This window comes from Ovis canadensis, chromosome 6 (assembly GCF_042477335.2).
Source record: "Ovis canadensis isolate MfBH-ARS-UI-01 breed Bighorn chromosome 6, ARS-UI_OviCan_v2, whole genome shotgun sequence".
Lineage (NCBI taxonomy): Eukaryota > Metazoa > Chordata > Mammalia > Artiodactyla > Bovidae > Ovis > Ovis canadensis.
The window spans coordinates 52,579,298-52,598,104 of record NC_091250.1 but is presented as its reverse complement, the minus strand read 5'-3'; the positions used below and the strand labels follow the sequence as shown (position 1 = coordinate 52,598,104).

Below are 18,807 nucleotides of genomic sequence, written 5' to 3'. Positions count from 1 at the left end.
CTGTCCTTTCTACACTGATAGGTGGTGTGAACTGTCATAAAACAAATACTCCTACCTTGTTCTTAAAGTGAATCTTGGCTATTTTTGGCATTTGGCTCTTCCATATAAATTTCACTCATTTATTTATTTTTAAATATTTATTTATTTGGTGGCATTGGATCTTAGTTGCAGCATGTGGTATCTAATTCCCAGACCAGGGATTAAAAGTAAGTAGAAGTTTATCATCATACCATCAATGCCTATGATTAAATCATAGGTATTCTTTATGCTCCTGAAAGTTTGGGGCTTGGTGATGGGGTAGTTGGATAGAACTAAATTCTGGTCATTAAAGTATCTTTAACTTGTATTTATTCTGATAATCTAATTTATAGCTATTAAGCAAAATTGTCTTTATATATAAAACTTTCTCACATGTCATATTTTATTTAAGGTAAACCAGACTAAATGTCAACTGCCTGAAAATATCTTTGAAATAAATGAACTCACACAGTGGCTTGATTTTTATGTAGATGCATATAGAAGGTCCTCCTGGAAAGTGGACTCAGTAAGTATGGCATATTTAAAGAGGGTATTATCATTGGTAAGTTAATATAGGCACTTGTGCTATACCTTTGTATGAATTTCCAAAAATTCTTACACTCTGCAAAATTGCCCAATAGAAATAGCAGGGCTTATGGGAAAAACAAAGCAGGCCCCTCAAAACCTATGCAGTTTTGCAGCCAGAACTATGACAGAAAAATGCCTGCTAGCTGGGGAGATAGCTCGGATCACATGGAGAGTGCCATGAGAAGATAAAAAATGCACAAAAACCTAAGGATAGAAATCTATCCACAGGCTAATTAGAGGACCAGTGGTACTGAGATAACCGATGGGAGTGGAGCTTTTCTCTTAAGGTGGGCATAGGAGGCAGGTGACTCACCAGGGGCCACCAGTACAAGGTTGTAACTTTGGTGAGGGTTCCCTGGGTGTTAGTAGTCCTTTTTACTAAAATAAAGCTAAAGAGCTCTGGCTGCCAGTTCAGCAGCTAATCTGTTTTTTCTCCTTTTCTCTGAAGATTCTCATTCTACTAGCACATCGTTCTTTGCCTGGCAAAAATCAGGTCTGAGCTAACCAGTTTTCTATATTTTATCACTCCCCTATTTACTGAATACATGTGAACTAATTTCACATTTCATAAGTAAAGGTAGGGGCAGAACAGACTTTTGGGAAAGTGTCTGGAGTTCATAATTAATGGTGAAATTAAATGAGCACTGAAAATACTAGGTTTATGTACCTTTCATTGATACACAAAACATTTTCTTAGAATTTTATATATCCTAGCACCACTGGCCAACATTTTGGATTCCTTTGACTGTAAGTACTGAGACCTGAAACCATCAGGGGTTTAAGGCTAAGAAGTAAGGTGTAAGATTTCTCTGTCCTTTCATTTATCAAAATTGTTATCATTTCCATTTTTAGGACATTTCAGTAGACATCGAGTATCCTGTCATATTCAGTCGTTTTCCATTTATCTTTAATATTCTTTCGAAAATAAAACTACTGTATGCAGACTCACTTTTAAAAGTACAGGTATGCGTGCTTATTTCTTTGTCTTTGTTAGCAAATCAAAGGATGAGTATCTTTTTCATTGCACAATAGCTGGGTGATTAGGGAGCCAGTGGTGAAACCAATGGTGGTCATAGCATTCATGGAGCTTATACTGCAATAAAGAAGGCAAGAGAGACTGTCATCATTTAGGTTGGGTTGGCCTTGAGGCATATTAGGGCCTCAGTAGTAAAGGGTAGAGCTTGGGCCTAATTATAGGGCTTTTATCTTGAGAATAGCGCCAGTAGCCTTCTGAATGGTGCTCAGAGAGGTATAGCAGATGTGGGTGGACTTGATTGGGATCAGCAATATATGTAGGAAGGTCCAGTCTAATGGGAAAACACAGTAGTGGGAATAGAAGTGATGGAGGGGTCTTGAAATTCAGACTCAAGTAAATGACCGTGTGTGCTAAGTCACTTCAGTCATGTTCGACTCTTTGCGACCCTATGGATTGTAATCTGCCAGGCTCCTCTGTCCGTGGGATTCTCCAGGCAAGAATACTGGAGTGGGTTGCCATTTCCTACTCCAGGGGATCTTCCCAACCCAGGGATTGAACCTGCATCTCTGATGTATTCTGCATTGGCCGGCGGGTTCTTTACGCCTGAGCCACAGTCGGACACAACAAATTAACGGCTAGTACTCTGTGATTGTGCCATAATAAAGGTTTATAAAGTGTTTCCTTTTCACATGTACTTAACTGTCATCAACTTTGACTTGGTTCTGTTTGTCAGCATATCCAGCAAAGTGGTTTTTAACTTAAAATTGAACAATTGAGAAAGCCTCAGAAAATGTACTTCATTGCATTTTTTATAAGGGCTAAATTTGTTAATATAGGTAAAGCATTTAGAACAGTGCCTTGCACAAAGTGCCCAAAAGTGTAGCTTTTACCCTTGTATATGCATCTGTATATGTATATGCGCCTGTGTATGTATTTGCATGAATAATATTCAAATATATGTCATAAAACTAGATAACTTTTACATAATACAGTTAACTATAATAAAACAGAAAACTGATGTAAGAGTTCCAAGTAAGATCATTGATGAAATACTTAAAAAAGGATATTGGAAGGAAAAAAGATACAAGAACTTTATTTTGCTTCAACTCTAACTCTTCTCTCTTGATTTTAAACAAGTTTCCAGTAATTATTTTATGGAACCAGCATTTGCTTCCTCTCTCTTTTGCAAAGAGACATAGACATTATACCAAATTGTCACTTGGTTCCAAATGGACAGTCTGTATGTCAGTCTGTGAGTCTGTCTGTCTCTCTCATGTTAACTTCCTAGATTATCTGTCCCCTAAAATCAGTCTGAATTTTCCCCGTAGAAAAGGATATCTTCTAAACGTCTGAACTTCTCATCCTGATGAGAGTATTAGGTTTCAGCTTACTGCTTCAGGCTCCTTAGGCAGGCTAAAGACTGGTGGTCTTTAGCTTGGTCACTGAAGTGTTCATATTTGTGTTTACAGCAGGGGTCCCCAACCCCCGGGCTGTGGACCGATACTGGCCTGTGGTCTGTTAGGAACCCAGCTGCATCGCGCAGCAGGTGAGCAGCCGGCAAGCAAAGGAAGCTTTATCTAGCATTTCCCGTCACTCACATTACTGCCTGAGCCATCACCCCCACCCCAGTCTGTGGAAAAATTGTCTTCCATGAAACTGGTTCATGGTGCCAGAAAGGTTAAGGACCACTGCTTTGCATGGTACAGTGGTCCAGAGGAGCCTGTAGTTGGTCACGTTCCTGCTCACCCAAGTTGACCCCACAAGCTTTTCATTCCCTATGGCTCATGTATCTTTTGCTCTCAGGGGTAAATGCTGAATATATAGCCTGTCTTCCGTGGTGTATAGGCTTCCCTGATAGCTCAGTTGGTAAAGAATCCACCTGCAATGCAGGAGACCTCATTCAATTCCTGGGTCAGGAAGATCCCCTGGAGAAGGGATAGGCTACCAACTCCAGTATTCTTGGGCTTCCCTTGTGGCTCAGCTGATAAAGAATCTGCCTGCAGTGTGGGAGACCTGGGTTCGATCCCTGAGTTGGGAAGATCCCCTGGAGAAGGGAAAGGCTCCCCATTCCAGTATTCTGGCCTGGAGAATTCCATGGACTGTATAGTCATGTGGTGTATATAGTCAGTGGGAGTATATAGAGCCCTTATCCTAAGTGTTTGTGACATGTGCTTACAATAAACTGAGTTGGTTTATTCCATTTTGAAAATTTCTACTTAGAGTCAATGGTGAAATGAAATGAAACATTTTTCTTTTCCCAGGAGAAGAAATTTCAAGCTTGTATGAGGTTGGCTGGCATTGTGGACCAAGAAGGGTCTGCATTATCTTTACTGCCCACCTTTAATCTGATAGTCAGAAGGAGTCACTTGATTGAGGATGTTTTTAATCAGCTAAATCAGTTTGAAAATGAAGATCTGAGGAGGGAGTTAATGGTAAAGTATAATTCTTAATATTTTTGCTGCTGAGAGAAGGAAAACGTAAAAGAATGTAACAGTGGGCCTTACAGAGAGGGAATTACCTCCCTTTTACACTGAAGTTGTCTGTATTGCAGTTCCCCTAATTTTCCTCAGTTACCTGTGAATTCCAGGTGAGAAGCTGCCATTGTTCTCTGGCTAAGGGGCAGCAGGTGAAATGGTTGTCCTCTCCAGTACTAGCCCTAAGATATTCAGTTCCCTTTTGAGGCCTGACTAAGCCTGGCTGGTCATCACCTTTTAAAGGTTCCAGTGAGATGGGATTGACACAGAGGAGAACTGAGAGTTTGTTTCTGCTCTCCTGCAAGAACCCAGATTGCTTTGTTGAAGAGAGAACAGTCTCTTCATTGATTATATAGTTTTCTGAGGGTATAACTGTAGGTATCACCATGTCCTGAACATTCATTAATGGTCCTTGGGTCTAGTTACTGTGTAACTTGTCTTACTAATAGATAATTGACATAGAATAATAATGACTAGAAGAGCTAATGAATGTTTTCCTTATGCCAGGAACTATTATAAAAGCTTTACACCTACTTGTGTAACCCTTTCAACCACACTGTGTAGAAGGTTCTGGGGTTTTCTTCCCGTTACAGATGGGAAAACTGAGGTGCAAACTATTAGATAACTTATCCCAGAGTGAAACAACTGATAAGTATCAGAGCCAGGGTTTGAGCCCAACCATCAGATTATAGGGGCTTCCTTGGTAACTCAGACGGTAAAGAATCTGCCTGCAATGCAGGAGACCTGGGTTTGATCCCTGGGTCGGGAAGATCTCCTGGAGAAGGGAATGGCTACCCACTCCAGTATTCTTGCCTAGAGAATTCCATGGATGGAGGCTACAGTCCATGGGGTCTCAAAAAGTCAAACAAGACTAACACACACAAACACACATTAGGCTCTAGACTTTCCACTTAATCAAAACAAGTAAAGACTTTCCTGATAATATTTATTAGAATGGTTTGATGGGAGATGTTAATGTATCACTTGTCCTACTCAGATTAAAGAATGATTGACTTGACCAAAGCTCAAGATATTATTTTAAAAGTGTGGAGTTTGCAGTTAGAGCTGGCATTTCTAAATATTTTTGCACATAGATAATGTTTAAAGACCTAGTAAATTCATTATATGATTCTAACCTGTGTCAGCCAGCCAGTCCACTCAGTTATTTTAATTTTCATTCATCCATTTTTAAAATTTAGGTAACATTTGATAAGTAGCTGTTATTTTCCAGACTCTGTGAAGGATTTTACTTGTATTATACCATTTAATCTTTCTGATTATCTTGTGGGAAAATAGGCTTTGTGAGATTAAGGAGCTTGCCCATATAAAGGGGCAGGGTAAGAGAAAGAATAGAGGTACCAGCATAGAATGCAGGAATCTTCAGTATTAAAGTAACATGGAAAAGAAGAGAGAAATAAAAACTTAAATAGTGCTTCATAAAAGAAAGCAAGGGGGAAAAAAGAGTGTGAAGAAAGAGGAGGTGGTTCAGAAGTGTAAAATGAGTTTGGCGAAATCAAGATGAGACAGAAGAAACTCAAGTCCTTAGAACTGGGAATTCATGGGTTCTTAGGCCTCTTGGAGAGAAACACTTAAGTAGAGAAACATTTTTAGAAGTTGCTGTACATTAATCTCCGAATACTTGTGTCTACAAATAATTATTAAATGAGATTTAATACATAGCAATACAGAGCTCTGGAAGTGATGCATTATTTCCTCTGTATTTTTAGGTTTCATTTAGTGGAGAAATTGGATATGATTTTGGAGGAGTCAGGGCAGAGTTTTTCTATTGTCTCTTTCAAGAAATGACCCGGCCAGAATATGGAATGTTCACGTATCCTGAAGAGGCTTCCTACATGTGGTTTCCTGTCAGGGTAAGTCCTCTTCTTGGCGTAGGTATTTCTTGAGAGAAAAGGTGTGGGGATATACCATAGAAAATTAGGTTGTCTAGACTGTTTTATTTTAGGAGAAGAATTATTGCTGTAATTATGGAGATAAATTTTAATTCTAAAAGGTGATATTTTTTTCTTGAAACTAGGGTCCTCTTCCCCCAGATTCTCAAGTCCACACAGGAGAACTTCAGCAATATGTTTTTTTTTAATTTATTATTATTATTATTTTTAAAAATCTTTAATTCTTACATGTGTTCCCAAACACGAACCCCCCTCCCACCTCCCTCCCCATAACATCTCTCTGGGTCATCCCCATGCACCAGCCCCAAGCAGGCTGTATCCTGCGTCAGACATAGACTGGCGATTCAGTTCTTACATGATAGTATACGTGTTTCAATGCCATTCTCCCAAATCATCCCACCCTCTCCCTCTCCCTCTGAGTCCAAAAGTCCGTTATACACATCTGTGTCTTTTTCCCTGTCTTGCATACAGGGTCGTCATTGCCATCTTCCTAAATTCCATATATATGTGTTAGTATACTGTATTGGTGTTTTTCTTTCTGGCTTACTTCACTCTGTATAATTGGCTCCAGTTTCATCCATCTCATCAGAACTGATTCAAATGAATTCTTTTTAACGGCTGAGTAATACTCCATTGTGTATATGTACCACAGCTTTCTTATCCATTCATCTGCTAATGGACATCTAGGTTGTTTCCATGTCCTGGCTATTATAAACAGTGCTGCGATGAACATTGGGGTACATGTGTCTCTTTCAATTCTGGTTTCCTCGGTGTGTATGCCCAGAAGTGGGATTGCTGGGTCATAAGGTAGTTCTATTTGCAATTTTTTAAGGAATCTCCACACTGTTCTCCATAGTGGCTGTACTAGTTTGCATTCCCACCAACAGTGTAGGAGGGTTCCCTTTTCTCCACACCCTCTCCAGCATTTATTGCTTGCAGATTTTTGGATCGCAGACATTCTGACTGGTGTGAAGTGGTACCTTATTGTGGTTTTGATTTGCATTTCTCTGATAATGAGTGATGTTGAGCATCTTTTCATGTGTTTGTTAGCCATCCATATGTCTTCTTTGGAGAAATGTCTATTTAGTTCTTTGGCCCATTTTTTGATTGGGTCGTTTATTTTTCTGGAATTGAGCTGCATAAGTTGTTTGTATATTTTTGAGATTAGTTGTTTGTCCGTTGCTTCATTTGCTATTATTTTCTCCCATTCAGAAGGCTGTCTTTTCACCTTGCTTATATTTTCCTTTGTTGTGCAGAAGCTTTTAATTTTAATTAGATCCCATTTGTTTATTTTTGCTTTTATTTCCAGAATTCTGGGAGGTGGATCATAGAGGATCCTGCTGTGATTTATGTCTGAGAGTGTTTTGCCTATGTTCTCCTCTAGGAGTTTTATAGTTTCTGGTCTTACATTTAGATCTTTAATCCATTTTGAGTTTATTTTTGTGTGCGGCATTAGAAAGTGATCTAGTTTCATTCTTTTACAAGTGGTTGACCAGTTTTCCCAGCACCACTTGTTAAAGAGATTGTCTTTTCTCCATTGTATATCCTGCCTCCTTTGTCAAAGATAAGGTGTCCATATGTGTGTGGATTTATCTCTGGGCTTTCTATTTTGTTCCATTGATCTATATGTCTGTCTTTGTGCCAGTACCATACTGTTTTGATGACTGTGGCTTTGTAGTAGAGCCTGAAGTCAGGCAAGTTGATTCCTCCAGTTCCATTCTTATTTCTCAAGATTGCTTTGGCAGTTCGAGGTTTTTTGTATTTCCATACAAATCTTGAAATTATTTGTTCTAGTTCTGTGAAAAATATGGCTGGTAGCTTGATAGGGATTGCATTGAATTTGTAAATTGCTTTGGGTAGTATACTCATTTTCACTATATTGATTCTTCCAATCCATGAACATGGTATATTTCTCCATCTATTAGCAATATGTTTTTGACCATTTATAGAATGTACAGGTAAAAATGAGCCCTTCCTTTCTTAGGCATTCATTCTTTGTTTTAGTTCTTTTTCTTCAATGGATTTAAAGACAAAGGCTATGAATATTGGAGTGGGTTGCCATCAGGGGGTATTCGTGACCCAGAGATCCAACTCAGGTCTCCTGCATTGCAGGCAAACTCTTTACCATCTGAACCACCAGGGAATCCCATTAGCACGTCTATGAGTAGGAAATGACAGCCCACTCCAATATTCTTGCCTTCCATGGACAGAGGAGCTTGGGAGGCTACAGTCCAGGGGTTTGCAAAGAGTCAGACACAGCTGATTGACTGACGGAGCACATGCACGTACAGTTACGATCTGGGCTTCCCTGGTGGCTCAGTGGTAAAGAATCCACCTGCCAAGCAGAAGACTCGGGTTCAGTCCCTGGGTTGGGAAGATCCCCTGAAGAAGGAAATGGCAAACCACTCCAATATTCTTGCCTAGGAAATCCCATGGACAGAAGAGCTTGGCAGGGATCAGATAAGAGTTGGACATAACTTTGAGATTAAACCACCACCACCACCACCAATTAAGATCCTACTACCTTAGCAAATTTGATGTTTATAATGCAGTATTGTTGCAGGTACCTAGTGGCTCAGATGATAAAGAATCTGCCTGCAGTGTGGGACACCTGAGTTCAGTCCCTGGGTGGGGAAGATACCCTGGAGAGGGAAATGACAACCCACTCCAGTATTCTTGCCCGGGAAATCCCATGAACAGAGGAGCCTGGCGGGCTGTACAGTCCATGGGGTCACAAAGAATTGGACATGACTTAGTGATTAAACAGCACAGTATTGTTATCCATACTCACTATACTTTGCATTTGACCTCTAGGATTTATTTGCTACTCATTGCAGTTTCTCCCTTTAAACAACATCTCTCCTATCCCCTCACCCCCATCCTGTTAAAGCTTTTAGTAACCAAAACTGTGGCAGAGATTTAAATTGACTTGGTGATTGAGTATAAAACCTAAATATTCTTATCTCAAGATTTTTTGTTTTAATTTGTGATTTGATTTTGATTTTAAAAGGGGTAAAAAGGTTCACTTAATGTAAATATTCCATTGTACTGGTAAAAATTTATAATACATTAAGTTTTTTTCTCCTTTCAGCCTAAATTTGAAAAGAAGAGTTATTTCTTCTTTGGACTTCTATGTGGACTTTCTCTATTCAATTGTAATGTTGCCGACATCCCTTTTCCGCTGGCTCTGTTTAAGAAACTTTTGGACCAAACGCCATCACTAGAAGACTTGAAAGAACTCAGTCCTGTTTTGGGAGAGTAAGTTAACATAGTTCTTTTTTCAGATATATTTATGTATCTTAAATATATTTATATTATAGTATGATTGGACTGCAAGGAGATCCAACCAGTCCATCCTAAAGGAGATCAGTCCTGGGTGTTCATTGGAAGGACTGATGTTGAAGCTGAAACTCCAATACTTTGGCCACCTGATGTGAAGAGCTGACTCATTTGAAAAGACCGTGATGCTGGGAAAGATTGAGGGCGGGAAGAGAAGGGGACGAAAGAGGATGAGATGGTTGGATGGCATCACCGAATCAATGGACATGAGTTTGGGTAAACTCTGGGAGTTGGTGATGGACAGGGAGGCCTGGCATGCTGCGGTTCATGGGGTCTCAAAGAGTTGGACACGCCTGAGCGCTGAACTGAACTGAACTGATGATTGCCATTGTAGACATAATTAGCACGTCTATCTCATCTAATAATTACATTTAGATAAATATTTAAACATATACACATTTCAGTAGTATTTTTATGTTCAGTAGTAGCATTCTAGGTACTTTAAACTGATTTTAACTTAGGCAAGAATTGTTAGGTAATAATTTGACTTTCTAAACAATTAAGAAAAGTTGAATTTTCTATAGTTAGTCCTTGCTGTGCTGTGCTCAGTCGCTCAGTCGTGTCCTACTCTTTGCAGCTCCATGACTGAAGTCTGCCAGGCTCTTCTGTCCACGGGTTTCTCCAGGCAAGAATACTGGAGTGAGGTGCCATTTTCTCCTCCAGGGGCTCTTCTTGACCCAGGGATTGAACCCAAGTCTGTTATGTCTCCTGCGTTGGCAGGTGGATACTTTACCACGAGCGCTACTTGGGAAGTGCCCATAGTTAGCCCTACTGCTTATATTAACCTTTAGACTTTGTACAGAAATGGTCATGACAGAGCACAAGTACACCTTGGTGCACAACCTGCAAGTGATGTTTATTTTAATAGTTGTTTCATGTCATTACCTTTAAAAGGAAAGCTTATTTCTAAGTTAAAAGGTGAGCCACTACCTCACCAAACATATTGGTAACATAAATAGAGTTAATATCCCTGCTGTGTAGTGTTCCTGCATATCCATTAGAAAAGCTGATAGAGTATATTAGAAAGTAATCTACAAAGGAAGCAATAGAAATAGCTCATAAATTAAGATGATTGGTTTCAGACTTCACTGGTGGTGTAATGGTTAAGACTCCATGCTTCCAATGCAGAGGGGTGCTGGTTTGATCCCTAGTCCAGGAACTAAGATTCCATGTGCTGTGCGGCACATCCAGAATTGTTTTAGAAAGATGATCAGTCTTCCTAGTGACCATAGACTACATATTCAAATGAGAGGCTAGTGTGATTTCACATTGGCAGAGTTTGGAAATACTGATGCTATATAGTATTAGCAAGGATTTGGAAAAAGGTTCACCCTGATTTTGGGAATTGTTAATGGAAGTGTAAAGTGGTAACTCCTTTTCAGAGAATACTGTGGCAGTACAGTAGTCCCCTTTTGTCTGCAGGAGATGCATTCCAGGCCCCCAAATGGATGCTTGCCACCATGGATAGTATACACACATATACATGTAGATATACACACACACCATGTTTTTTCCTCTACGTATGTGTTTTTCATATACATACCTTTTACTCAGATAAAAAATTTGTAATTTGGCACATTATGATAGCAGCAATAACAAATAATAAAATAGGACAACTGTAACAATATCCCTTCGTGAATCACAGCCTTGTGGCAAAGAGGCTTGTATAACTCAGTGAAGCTATGAGCCATCCCATGCAGGGCCACCCAAGATGGATGGGTCATAGTGGAGAGTTCTGACAAAATGTGGTCCACTGGAGGAGGGAATGGCAAGTCACTCCAGTATTCTTGTTGTGAGAGCCCCCATAAACAGTATGAAAAAGCAAAGATACGACACTGGAAGATGAGCCTCCCAGATTGGAAGGTGTCCAATATGCTACTGGAGAAGAATAGAGGACAGTTACTAATAGCTGCAGAAAGAATGAAGAGGCTGAGCCAAAGCGGAAACAGCTCTCAGTTGTGAATGTGTCTGGTGGTTAGATTAAAGTCTAATGCTGTAAGGAACAGTATTGCACAGGAACCTGGAATGTTAGGTCCATGAATCAACGTAAATGGGACGTGGTCAAGCAGGAGGTGGCAAGAGTGAACATCAGCATCTTAGGAAATCAGTGAACTAAATGGATGGGAATGGGTGAGTTTATTTTAGATGACCATTATATCTGCTACTGTGGGGGAGAATCTCTTAGAAGAAATGAAGTGGCCCTCATAGTCAACAAGAGTCTGAAATGTGGTACTTGGGTGCAGTCTTAAAAATGACAGAATGATCTCGATTCTTTTCCAAAGCAAACCATTCACTATCACAGTATTCCAAGTCTATGCTCTAACTGCTTATGCTGAGAAAGTTAAAGTTGACCAGTTCTATAAAGACCTACAAGACCTTCTAGAACTAACACCAAAAAAAGATGTCCTTTTCATCATAGAGGATTGAAATGCAGAGATAGGAAGTCAAGAGAGACTTGGAATAACAGGCAAGTTTGACCTTGGAGTACAAAATGATGCAGGGCAAAGGCTAATATCGTTTTGTTAGAACACCCTGGTCATAGCAAACACTCTTTTCCAACAGCATAAGAGATGACTTTACACATTGATATCACCAGATAGTCAATACTAAAATCAGACTGATTATATTCTTTGCAGCTGAAGATTGAGAAGCTCTTATATGCAGTGAGGAAAAACAAGACCTAGAGCTGACTGTAGTTCAGATCATCAGCTCATGATTACAGAAAATTCAGGCTTAAATTGAAGAAAGTAGGGAAAACCACTAGGCCATTCAGGTATGACCTAAATCAAATCCCTTAAGATTATACAGTGGAGGTGATGAGTAGATTGATGGGATTAGATCTGGTGGAGTACCTGAAGAACCATGGCAAGAGGTTTGTAACGTCGTATAAGAGGCAGTGACCAAAACCATTCCAAAGAAATAGAATTGCGAAAAGGCAGAATGGTTGTCTGAGGAAGATTTAGAAATAGCTGAGGAAAGAAGAGAAATAAAAAGCAAGGGAGAAAGGGAAAACATACTCAACTGAATGCAGAGTTCCAGAGAATAGTAAGGAGAGATAAGAAGACCTTTTTTAAAGAAAAAAAAAAAAGAGGAAAACACTAGAATGGGAAAGACTAGAGATCTCTTCAAGAAAATTGGAGATACCAAGGAATGTTTCATGCAAGGATGGGCCCAATAAAGGACAGAAATGGTAAGGAGTTCACAGAAGCAGAAGAGATTAAGAAGAGGTGGCAAGAATACACAAAACAACTGTACAAAAAAGGTCTTAACGACCTAGATAACAATGATGGTGTGGTCACTTACCTAGAGCCAGACATTCTGGAGTGTGAAGTCAAGTGGTCCTTGCCGCTAAGTCGCTTCAGTTGTGTCCGACTCTGTGCGACCCCATAGATGGCAGCCCACCCAGCTCTCCCTTCCCTGGGATTCTCCAGGCAAGGATATTGGAGTGGGTTGCCATTGCCTTCTCCAAGTGGTCCTTAGGAAGCATTACTATGAGCAAAGCTAGTGGAGGTGATAGAATCCCAGCTGAGCTATTTCAAATCCTAAAAGATTATGCTGTTATAGTGCTACGCTCAATACGTCAGTAAATTTTGAACTCAGCAGTGGCCACAAGACTGGAAAAGATCAGTTTTAATTCCAATCCCAAAGAAGGGCAATACCAAAGAATGTTCAAACTACTGTACAGTTGTACATTTCACATGCTAGTAAAGTTATGCTCAGAATTGTTCAAACTAGGCTTTAGCACTTTGTGAATTGAGAACTTCCAGATGTACAAGCTGGGTTTAGAGAAAGCAGAGGAACCAGAGATCAAATTGCCAACATTCATTGGATCATAGACAAAGCAAGAGAATTCCAGAGAAATGTTTGTCTCTGTTTCATTGACTATGCTAAAGCCTTCGACTTTGTGGATCATAGCAAACTGTGGGAAACCCTTTAAAGAGATGGGAATACCAGACCATCTTACCTGTCTCCTGAGAAACCTGTATGCAGGCTAAGAAGCAACAGTTAGAATTGGACATAGAACAACGAACTGGTTCAAAATTAGGAAAGGAATATGACAAGGCTGTATATTGTCAACCTGTTTATTTCACTTATATGCAGAGTGCATCATGCGAAATGCCAGGCTGGATGAATTACAGGCTGGAATCAAGATTGTCAGGATAAATATCAACAACCTCAGATATACATGTGATACCACTTTAATAGCAGAAAGTGAAAAGGAACTAAAGAACCTCTTGATGAGGTGAAAAAGCTGACTTAAAACTCAGCATTCAAAAATGAAAATCATGGTATCTGGTCCCATCACTTCATGGCAAATAAAAGGAGAAAAAGTGGAAGCAGTGACAGATTTCATTTTCTTTGGCTCTGAAATCACTGTAGATGGTGACTGCAGCCATGAAATTAGACACTTGCTCCTTGGAATCCGAAAAGCTATGACATACTTCTACAGCCAATTAAAAAGCAGAGACATCACTTTGCTGACAAAGGTCTGTATAGTCAAAGCTGTGTTTTTTTCAGTAGTCATGTATGAATGTGAGAGTTGGATCATAAAGAAGGCTAAGCACCGAAGAACTGATGCTTTTGAATTGTGGTGCTAGAGGAGACTCTTGAATGTCCCTTGGACTGCAAGATCAAACCAGTCAGTCTTAAAGGAAATCAACCCTGTTTATTCATTGGAAGGACTGATGCTGAAGGTGAAACTCCAATACTTTGGCCACCTGATGCGACGAACTGGCTCACTGGAAAAGACCCTTATGCTGGGAAAGATTGAAGGCGGGAGGAGAAGGGGATGACAGGATGAGATGGTTAGATGGCATCAGGAACTCAGTGGACATGAGTTTGAGCAAACTCTGGGAGATAGTAAAGGACAAGGAAGCCTGGTGTGCTGCAGCCCATAGGGTTGCAGAGTCACACATGACTTAGCAAGTGAACAACAACTGTAATAAAAGTTACCTGGATGTGGAGTGCAGTCTTCCTATCTTTCAAAATATCTTATGTGCGAATCTAATGCCTTTTCCATCCTAACTAGCTTTATCATGCACTGTGGCCAGAACGCTGCAGTTTGAGGTGCAACAGCAAAACCAGTATGTTCCTTTGTCCTTCTTCACAATTTCCCAGATAGAAGATTCTTCTTACCGTGATTGTAGCAACCTCAGGATATGATTTTTTTCTTTCCTCATTAAATTGAGAACTTTCAACTTTTCACTTAAAAGATACACTTTACAGCTTTTCTTTCGCACATCCCAGTTGCTAGCATCACTACTCTTGCTCTTTGAGGCCATTATTAAGTGAAATAAGAGTTCATGGATGCAAGGGCTGTGATACCATAGTGGTCACGAGGCAGCTACTAAATGACTAACAGGTGGGATATGCTGGACAAAGGTATGATTCACATATCCTGGGATAGCATGAGATTGCATCTTGCTACTCAGAACGTCCTACAATTTAAAACTGATGAATTACTTAATTCTGGAATTTCCCATTTAACATTTTCCAATTGCAGTAAACCAGAGGTAACTGAAACTGTAAAAAGCAAAACCATGGATAAGGTGAGATTACTTTGACCCAGCAATTGTACCTCTACACATTTCACATTCAGAAATACACAATCATGCAAAGATGTATGCCTGCTGGTGCACATTGTATTAGTTTGTGTAATACGTAAACTACCTAAATGTTCTCTAGTAAAAGTGAAGAAAATGAAAGTGTTTGTTGCTCAGTCGTGTCCAACTCTGTGACCCCATGGACTGTAGTCCACCAGGCTCCACTGTCCATGGGATTCTCCTGGCAAGAACACTGGAGTGGATTGCCATTCCCTTCTGGGAATTAATATTTTTTGTATATTTATGCAGTGGAATACTGTGGAGATTTTTTAAAGAATGAGAACAGTAGTATGATTCTGTTATTATTCCTACTTTACAGATGAGGAAACTGAGACAGAGAAAAGTTAGATAATTTGCCTCAGACCCCATAGTGACAGAACCATGAGTAGAACGCAGTCTAGCTCGAGAATCCCAACTATTAATCATTGTATTTATATACTAATAAGGGAAAAAACACTGAAAACACCAGATTTGGTAAAGAGGTAAATTTGTCATTATTTTTTACTGAAAACATTGACAATGACTTAATCCAGCTTATGTCTAAAAAGACTTATTAAACTAAATAACTTCATATAGACGAACTAAGTAAAGACCGTTAAATCCATATTAGCATTTCTCAAACTTTTAGGTCTTAAGATTCTCAAAAATTAATAGAGGACCTCGAAGAGCTTTTGCTTATATTAAGTAAACTTGTCAGTATTTATGATATTAAAAATTAAAAGTAAAAAGTTTTAAATATAGGAATACACACTAGCTATCATATCACCTCTGGAAAACTGTTCTGTGCTCATGACAGAATGTGAGGAGGCAAGTAACATCTTAGTGTTATTATGATATTTGTTTTGACCTTGCAGATCCTACCCCACCCACCCAGTAAAGGCCTCAGGAATTCCCAGAAGTTGTGGTTTACACTTTGATAATCACTAATCTCTGTATTCAGTAAAACTGCTATTTTAATCCTAGAAGGCTTAAAAAAAAAAAAAAGAAAAGAAAAGAAAACCCAGCTTAAAGTTTATATGGATGAGCAAGGGGCCAAGAATAGCCAGAGATCATTTGTAAGGTGAATAAGGATGGGGGAACTTGGCCTACCAGATATCAAGAATCATTAGAAAGCTGTATTAATTAGGGCAGTATGATTTTGGTGCTGGCTTTCCAATGGGACAGGAGAGTGTGGAACCTGACCCATATACACATGGCACTTTGTTAGAGGTAGTTTATTAGATCAGTGGGAACAGAAGTACTCTTCAAGTAATGCATCTGGGGAAAAAAATGAGAGCAGATACCTTAGGCCATGGACCAAAACCAACTCTGTGTGGATTAAGGACTTAAATATTGAACATAAAAATGAAGGAAATACGGACAGTTATTTCTCACTATTGCAATTTCTCAAGCAAGACGTAAAAATACTAACAGGAAAGATTGATACATTTAACTGCAGTAAGATGAAAGAAATTCTTTGTTCATCAAGAGATACCTTAGCAAAGAGAAAAGGTATTCTTCAAACTGTATATGTGTGTATAACACATTCGGGGTGACGGGAGAAAAGAAACGTGAGATAAGAAACGTACCCTTTATACGTAGATATAAGATACTGGAGGTGTTTTAGTTCTTGTTTGGGGACGTGTTCTTCATAAACACACTCATAAATAAGCCACCCATGGACATACAGTGACAAAGCATCATGAACCAAATCTATGATGAATCCAGTTTTGTCAGCTGAGTTCCCATTAGTCTCGTTCAGGTCCCCCAAAACACAATAAAACATGGTCTGTTTTTATCCTGATACTATTTAAAAGATCCAGCATGTTTAGAGAATTCTGTGGCGGCCCAGTAGTTAGGACTTGGTGCCTTTACCACCATGGCCTGTGTTCAGTCTCTGGTCGGGGAACTGATCCCGCAAGCTGCATGGTGTGGCCAAAAAAAAAAGATTCAGATTTTAGCAAAATTTAGTAATAAAAAATCCAGCAGGGGAAAAATCAGCTGATTCCACCTTCTCCCAGAGGCCTTACCCAGTGACACGCATCCCTTTAGAAAGAGTTAACGAAGCTCTCCCATATTGTACCTGTACCAGTTATGTTGTTTCTGGTGGTACTTACCCGACACCACTGTAGTTAGGGTGGAGGGAAGAGAGCTGGGAATTGGGTGGGGAGCCTGCAGAATTACAAATAAACCTCCAAACCTCACACTTTTGGCTGCTGCCTGGCCCTAGTTAGACTATCGATATACAGAAACAAGTGACATGAACTAAACCTGACCTCCCACCTTGAGAACAGGCATGCCCTTGACATTTTTAGATGATGTATCTAGCCATCATGATTATTGACAATAAGACTGTTCTTTAGGAGTTTGCAGACACTTCTGGATGATGATGGCGATGACTTAGAAGAAGTATTTCACATCCATTTTAATGTAAGTAACAGTAAAAATAAAATTACAGCTCATACTAATCTGATTTTACTACTTATATACCTTATAAATGTATATGCTTTATAAATTTGTATACTCTATAAATTTATAGACTTTATAATCAGATTAACTATTTATATACTTTTAATATAAACTATCGAGGTAGTACAAAAGGTATTTTTTCCTCATTTTTCATGAGCTGGGTGTATTATCAGTTAGATTTTACTGAGTAACAGATAACACCTAAACTTGGTGGTGTAAAACAGCAAACACGGTTCTGGGGCTTTCTGGACTGGCCTGACTTGACTGTTCTGGGTGGATCACAGTGGCCTTGCTCCCACACCTGTTCGTTAGCAGGCTGGTTGGTTGAGGGGGTGCAGCTGGAACAGCTGTGTCTGTCCTAGTTGACTAGCTGAGGCTTCTTCACAGAGTGAAGAGTTACAGAAAGTAGGAGATGGCAAGCCCCAACACGCAGCTTTTTGTCAAGCGTTTACTCCTGTCAGGTTCCACTGGTCAAATTACTTCACATTGCTGCATTCAGATTCACGAGCTGAAGAAATAGACGCCCCCTCTTGATGGGAGCTGTTGCAAAGTTACATGGCGTAAATACCAGGATGGGAGGAATTTTTGGCCAGTTTAGCAAATCTACTGCGCTGGGTCTGTGCTGTTGTGAAGTGAATACTGAGATGTGGCAATTTTCCCAGTAGTTTATTCAGTATGATCAGTTAAAATAGATAATTCAGGTTTTTAAAAAAGTTTATTTTTCATTCTCTGTGATAAATGTGGTAAATTTTTTTAACACCTTGCTGGTTTTTATAACAAAAATATGTATTTTCACGAATTCTTGAGGAAAAGAGGTATGCTCAAAAGTGTTTTTGTTGACAGTAGATTGTTGGGGATTCTCTTGGAGATTACTGAGTTCATTTGTGGTTACAGGTGCATTGGGACAAAAATGATGTAGACTTAATTCCTGACGGAAGTCACATAATTGTTGACCAGACTAACAAGTAAGTATAAAGAAATAATTGTTTTGTCTGAAAAGAGAAAGTGTTACTTGCTTAATTGTGTCCGATTTTTCGCACAGTGTTTATTTCACTCGGCTCTTAAAATTCCTTGTCATTATAATCTTCCTTTCTTAGCCATCTTCCAGTGAGGTGGAGGATCAGCGCATGTTGTGTGCATGTGTGTGTCTCCAGGTTTGCTGCCGGCTGGGATGGAAGTGGCTTTCTTGCACAGGCCTTCTCTTATCTTCCTGTCTAGGGGATAAAGACCTCTCTTTAACTCTTACCTGGCTTTACTTTTTCTTGCCATGTCACACATTATCTGCCTTTATTTTTACTTGAGTGTTTCCCCCGCCTCTTAGGAGCTGTGTGATGCCAAGAGCATGGTCTGTTTTGCTCACTGTTGTTTGTCCAGTACCTAGTTCACAGTGGTGCCCAGTCCATAGCAGGCACTTAGTTTTGTCAATATTATTAGATGTTAACTGTGGTATC

General features: G+C 39.6%; 1 protein-coding gene across 3 annotated transcripts in view; it reads left to right on the top strand.

The window, feature by feature from the left end:
* HERC5 (HECT and RLD domain containing E3 ubiquitin protein ligase 5) overlaps positions 1–18,807 on the top strand; it is a 47,520-nt gene that overhangs the window by 23,366 nt on the left and 5,347 nt on the right. For 2 of the 3 annotated variants that reach the window (XM_069593729.1, XM_069593730.1), the window contains 7 exons: positions 431–544; positions 1,459–1,569; positions 3,844–4,014; positions 5,784–5,927; positions 9,058–9,224; positions 17,251–17,317; positions 18,251–18,321. In XM_069593729.1, the coding sequence (XP_069449830.1) occupies positions 431–544; positions 1,459–1,569; positions 3,844–4,014; positions 5,784–5,927; positions 9,058–9,224; positions 17,251–17,317; positions 18,251–18,321 (845 nt within the window). The remainder of the gene's footprint in view (positions 1–430; positions 545–1,458; positions 1,570–3,843; positions 4,015–5,783; positions 5,928–9,057; positions 9,225–17,250; positions 17,318–18,250; positions 18,322–18,807) is intronic. The other variant, XR_011257678.1, reaches the window with a different exon arrangement.